This window comes from Bombyx mori, chromosome 17 (assembly GCF_030269925.1).
Source record: "Bombyx mori chromosome 17, ASM3026992v2".
NCBI classification, from domain to species: Eukaryota; Metazoa; Arthropoda; class Insecta; order Lepidoptera; family Bombycidae; genus Bombyx; species Bombyx mori.
In genome coordinates this window covers 10,144,056-10,150,731 of record NC_085123.1, presented here as the reverse complement: position 1 = coordinate 10,150,731, position 6,676 = coordinate 10,144,056, and the positions used below count along the sequence as shown (strand labels likewise).

At 37.5% G+C, this 6,676-nt stretch overlaps 1 protein-coding gene across 1 annotated transcript; it reads right to left on the bottom strand.

The window, feature by feature from the left end:
* Positions 1-1,610: 1,610 nt before the first annotated feature.
* Y-b (yellow-b) lies at positions 1,611-3,632 on the bottom strand. Its single transcript, NM_001043965.1, is given in 1 exon segment — positions 1,611-3,632. A coding segment is annotated over 1 exon segment (1,374 nt). The 5' UTR covers positions 3,624-3,632; the 3' UTR covers positions 1,611-2,249.
* Between the last annotated feature and the right edge of the window lie 3,044 nt (positions 3,633-6,676).

The window sequence follows — 6,676 nt, the reverse complement described above, 5'->3', positions numbered from 1 at the left end:
AATAGTAATTGAAAATACCTACTAAGTTTAAAGTTATAATTCAAAACAACATTAAATTGTGTAACAGCCATATTTCTTCTTTCTAAGTAAACATAGCTAATTACATACCTATACATTTTATACTAATTATCATTGACACATATTTACTTTTTATTTGAAATTTAAATTTAATATTTTCAACGGGTTATTTACAGTTTTATCATTACTAGAGGTCCCGCAGTAGTCGAAATTCGACCATAATTAATTAGAATTGTAAATTTGTACACTATTATGATTGTTTTTTATACTTCTATAATCACAAATTTCGCCAAGACTACACTATAAAAAATATTAACAAAGACAAACAATATTTAATCTCAATTTGACAACAGACGTCAAGAACAAAAGTTTGACAATAAATAGTATACATGCGTGTGTGCGTCAAATACATGGTATGTAGTGTGTGTAATGTTTTCTTTATTGATTTAATGTCTCTTCATCTTTTATGCTATATTTAAAAAAAATATTAGCATTGTACACTTCTTCTCTATATTCTCTATAAGTGTGGAAAATTTCATACTCCTCCGTCCGCGCAATTTTCGTAAAAAGGGATACAAAGTTTTTGCTTCACGTATTAATATATAGATATCGCTGTTCGGCAGAAGGTTATGTATACGACTTAGGGGTGTGATAATTTCGTTGTCGTCCTAACATCTGTCCACTGATGGATAAGTCTCTCCTCAATGAGCCCCTTTTTATTTGGTCAACTGTACAAAAGACAGTGAGTGGATAAAAGCAGTGCGGGATTTGTAGCGCAGTTTAATAAGAGTTCAATAGTTGAGGCTCGAGCAAGCCATGGGGCTAATGAGTAATAGCTAGTTTATCTTCCTTGAATATTTACTGGTGGTAGGACGTCTTGTAAGCCCGCACGGGTATGTACCACTACCACGCCTATTTCTGCCGTAAAGCAGTAATGCGTTTCGCTTTGAAGTGTAGAACAGCTGATGTAACTATACTGAGACCTTAGAACACATGAGCCTCTAGGTCTGCGGAGGGACTTCGGTACCCTCTGTATTTTGTACCGCATATTCCATGGGGAGTGCTCTGAGGAATTGTTCGAGATGATACCAACGTCTCGTTTTTACCATCGCACCTCCCGCCACCGGAGTAGAGTTCATCCATACTACCTGGAGCCACTGCGGTCATCCACAGTGCGTTTCCAGAGATCTTTTTTGCCACGTACCATCCGGCTATGAAATGAGCTCCCCTCCACGGTGTTTCCCGAGCGCTATGACATGTCCTTCTTCAAACGAGGCTTGTGGAGAGTATTAAGCGGTAGGCAGCGGCTTGGCTCTGCCCCTGGCATTGCTGAAGTCCATGGGCGACGGTAACCACTCACCATCAGGTGGGCCGTATGCTCGTCTGCCTACAAAGGCAATAAAAAAAAAATGCTGTTGCTATCTCAAGGTGGGTAGCGGCATTTACGTTGTAGATGTCTATGGACTCCGGTAACCACTTAACATCAGATGGGCCGTGAGCACGTCCACTTATCAATGCATAAAATAAAATTAGAAATATTTTAGTGACCTTAGTTATTTTTCGGTTAAATACAAAAAAAAAACCATTAATACGATAAACACGTTTATTCAATAATTCAAACACGTTTCCATTCTCACAACAACCATACTTTTATAAGCATAACACGAATGCATATTACACAGTTTAGTATTAACAATAAAGATCTACATATAAATACCCATACATTACTAGACAATTTTTATTTATATTTCAATATACACATGCGTCTTACTTGTTTAAATTTTCTACACTGATGATCTCAGAGATCGTTTCGCTTAAATTATTCTGGTTGATTATAACAAAATATATTATTACCTAATATTCGGATTCTCACAAATAAATATGGAAGGCGTTTTTTATAGAAATCAATGGAATGTTTTTTATTGAGCTTACTTGCGACATTTGGCAATACGACCCCGACCTTTCGTACATTCCCAACTCGTCTTCATTGCATCGTGACCCAATACTCCAAAGGTCTCATAGCTCAAACTCTGATCGAATGCCTATGAAACGCTATGTAGTTATGTTAATTTATTATCTATCTACACGTGCATTATCACTGGAATGACCGTTAGATCAAGGTAACTCTTAATTTTTGGTAATATTACGCGTCAGTCCGAGCGCTGCGAAGTGAATACGGTCTTTCAGGGTCTGGGTCGAGAGGGGACCGCGACCTAGAAACTCCGCGGAGACTAAGCAAGCAGGTGTGCTAGCGCAAGTGCCAACAGCGACGCTCCCAGGGTTGGAACCGTTGCTGCGTCGTAAGCCGGCTTCATTACCGGCGTCACGTCTTCCCCGAATACGTAGCTTTTCGATCCCGTGTGCGATCGCAAAATTCTGTAGTTAACTTCGTCCAGAGATAACTGATTTTTCACGAAGTTGTACAGCCTGTTGATTATGACGTAAACGTTTCCTTTGTCGTCAAAAGTGAAACGGTCCACCCATTGTATGTAGTTAGAATCGCGTGCAATCGTTCTTTGGCCGACGTGAAAATCTAGCGTTGAATTCCATTCAGCGATCGATGCAATACCTAAAAGGCCGTAGTATAAGTTGCCCGCTGAATCCATTTTCATGCCATCTGTTTGAGAAGCTTTAGTGCCAAGATCAATGACGTAGGGCTGTAAAGCTCCATCGCCCCATGGTGCGAGCGATTCGTTTTGTAAAACTGACGCGTTTATGGCGTACAGATGAAAACTAGCAAGAGGACTATAATATATTTTTCTGTCTACTTTACCGTCTTCCGTCACATATTGCGGTCCTAAGGCTATTCCGTCGATGTTAACCGGAAGATTGACCGTTGTGCCGTTTATGCGGAAGAACGTAGCGTCATTTGCGGCCCTCATCGATTTTCCGTCACGGAGTTTCCACGATCTCTTGTCACTTCTGCGGAAGACAATTATACCTGGATCCACGGCACTGTTATCGGTTATGTACGCGTAATCACCGTCTCGATTGTCTACGACGAGATCATTGAGGTAAGTCGTGTTGGGATTAACCGTTTCTGGCGGGAACGGAATCCGTTCCATTTCAAGTTTTTCAGATTTAAGATCGATGAGCACGATTGACGGAGGACACTTCGGGTCAGGGTTCTGGGTAAGAGTGCCCACTCGTCCGTTATCGAGAATCCACATAATACCGTTCCTATCAATTTCTATGTTTTGAACGAATTGTAGAGCGTTGCAGTTACCGATGGCGTTATCGGCCCAACTCGGGAAAGGCTTCAGTTTCGGCGCCGTGTTTACTTGCTGTATCGGTATTGTCGCTAACGTCGCCGGCACTCCGGCTAACATCCTCGGCATAGTCAGGAACAAGTTTTCGCCGTAGAAGTTTATGCCAGATATTAGGACGTTTTGGGGTATATATTGGCTCGTATTGAGGTAGGCCTCGCGATCTTCTGGAGACGTCCATTCGAAATCGATTGCGTTCCATTCGTAGACAACGCGAAACTGTCGGGGGTTAACATCCGTCTTCGGGAGTGTTGTCTTGTTTTGCGCGGCCGCGGCGGCGACGGCGGCGAGGAGCACTATAGCTATCATCATCGAGAGCGATGTCAGCGTGTAGCGCATGAGGCGCGGGCAATACGACTGACGGACTCGAACCGAAGCGCGGCCGTTGCTTCTGCGACTATAAGAACGCGTCACGACAACAGATGCAACAACATAAATCGTCCCTGTTTTCAAATAAAAGTAAACAATGAATTCGTAAACATTATTATCTGATGTTTTGTTGAATTTAGCAAACAATGGGTACCTACGGTTTTAATGTAAGCATTATTTAAGGGATGTTAAAATGACATAGGTCCAGTCCATTTAATAGATATATAATGAACACTTACACACTATATTAAATTGAATCCGCAATTAACGTTCTTAAATACAAAACCTTGTCTTCGAAGAAAGACGTTCCTATCTTTTAATAACAAACAAATAGACAAGTAACATTATTGTGAGTCATTGTTTTAACATACCAAGTAACTAAGTCACGATTACTTTGTTATTATTTCAATATAATCGATTTGTGGCATCAAATACATTTTATGCTTTTAAATTGAATATTAAGTGTTGTTGTTGCTATTTGTATGTAGAAAATTAAAGTTTTCCGATGAAATTCCGTGAAATAACTTGTATATAACTCAGAAAAAAAAATTACGTATCAATAATCATCACTAGCTCGGTGGTGCAGTGGTTAGCGACCCGGAGTTGCGCCTGAAGGTCGTGGGTTCGGTTCCCGCACTGAACAAACATTGTGTGATGAACAGGTATATTTGCTCGTTCTCTAGGTGTATGTTATCTATATGTTTATGTATTTAAACGTATATAAGTATGTTTGTCAGTCTCTGGTATCCATAACACAGTGACGACCGTGTCTGAATTATTTCCAACAGTAAAAAAACGCATTTAACTGGCATGTTATTCGATATCTCTTTAAAGCCAGAGTCAAAGATCTCTTTCATCATTTATTATTAATGTGTAAACAGTTTTGTTTTTGACACAAAAGATATTTTTTTACTGGTGGTTGATTTTAAAGCGTCTTTTGAGCCTGCTCAGCTACCACCAGGATACCACCACACTACCTATTCCTGAAGCAATGCATTCCAGACGTTATTAGTACTATACAATTGTGACTTAGACCTCGTGCTTAAAAATTCACGTGGTGATTGATGTCTACGTGCTTTGGTAATCAACTAACACCAGATGGGCCGTGAGTTCATTCACCTGTCGATGCAATAACCAATAGAGTTCATCATCAAATCAATCAAATTCAGTCGCTGCCTACCATGACACAAGCGACCTGCCCACTTCGGCCGCGAAGCAGTATGCTCTGGTTTTATAGGCAGGGCAGCTGTTACATTACACGTTATGTCTATGGACTCGTAATCACTTAGCACCAGGCGTGCCTTGAGCTTTTTGATCGATATTGTGTAATAAAATAAATTAACTCATTACGAAATAATTCGTGACTCATAAATGTTAATTAAATAATTATTCTATAACTTATTTATCACTTATCAATTACCCACTTTATGTACCGTTTTATTGTTTGAATAATTATGTTTCTCATGAAATGACTAATAAAGTGATAATTGATTGACTAATACGGACCTACTTTTATCGCCTGCCTGAGGTGACCAGAGACACAACAACATAGATGCTGCTACCCACCTGAGACTGTTACCGTGTCTATTATGGTGTAGTTGGTACTTTTAGGATATTGATGTACCGGTCACCGTGCTCGTCGGAATCGTCAAACACGACGAAGAGTTCGATGTGCGAACTAACCCATAGATAAAACTCACTGAGTGGGGCACAAATAAAGTACAACAACAAATTATATGATTTATTATTTCGTTTATTTTCTGTATTTAGATATAGAATAATGAAATGCATTAGCTTTAACAACATATAAGTTTATGGGCATCCGCTACAAGATGTCGCTAGTTTCCATACAAAAAAATATTTGTCTTAAAGTATCGCAGTGTCAGGGCCCTGCTACGTAGTATCACCTAGGAAACTAAAATTGAACTATTTGTGTTGAGAAAACTGCTGCCATCTAGTTGTTTACTTTTGAACTATGTGAAAATTATTTCAGTAAACACTTTATACTCATGGTGTTGGTTTTTTGTTTTCTGATTGACACTTTATTTCGCTAGATGGGGATAGTATTGTAATTATTTTTTTTGTTTCAGATTCACATAATTATATCTCTTGCCTGATGTCTACATTTCATTTGACGAGAATCGAAAGAATAAATAAGTAAAATTAGTAGATGATTCATTGAACTTAATTGTAGTAGCTCGTAAATTGTGGTCAGATTTTTAATTTGTCTTTTGATGTTTTTCATTAGCTTCCACATCCTTTGATTTACTTAGTATTTAAATTAAATAATAAAAATGTACAATTGTAATTACAATGTAATGATGTACAATACAATACAATGATGTACATATGTAACATTTTCAATGTAATGACAATAGTGTTATTTCAAAAAGAAAACTACTAATATCATATTATAGTGTATTAATATAATATGCTCGTGTTTTACAACCGGCAGGCACGTTACATAGATTCCAAACATATTATTAATTTCTATTTTTCAACTAAGATAAGATAAGAGTGTAATTTTGAAATGAAGTTCCTAATCGCCTATTTTGTTTGGGGGCTGAAAGGCTAGACTCAAAGAAGTGAAACAATGAAAAACAACACTAAAACCCGACAAATTATTGCTATTGTTTGAAGCGATTCAGCTTATCCTCAATTTTGTAAAACATATTATATATAATAATATTTAAAATAATGTAATAAAATAGAGATAATTGTTTTTCTAATATTCCAGTAATTTAACTGCAATACTAACTTTATTCACATTTTATGATTCATTTATTTATTTTATAATAACTCTTTATTTTTGTCATTATTTTCTTATTTTTATTATAACGACGAACTTAATACGAATACAAAAAGAATACAGAAAAAATAACCAAGGGGTTCCCATCGGGTGTTCATAAGACTTATTTACTTATTTGAACACAGTTTTATGTTAAATATTATAATGTTGAATAAAATGTGTTTTTGTAATCAATTTATTGCTTATATTACACCTTTTCAATGTAACTCACATG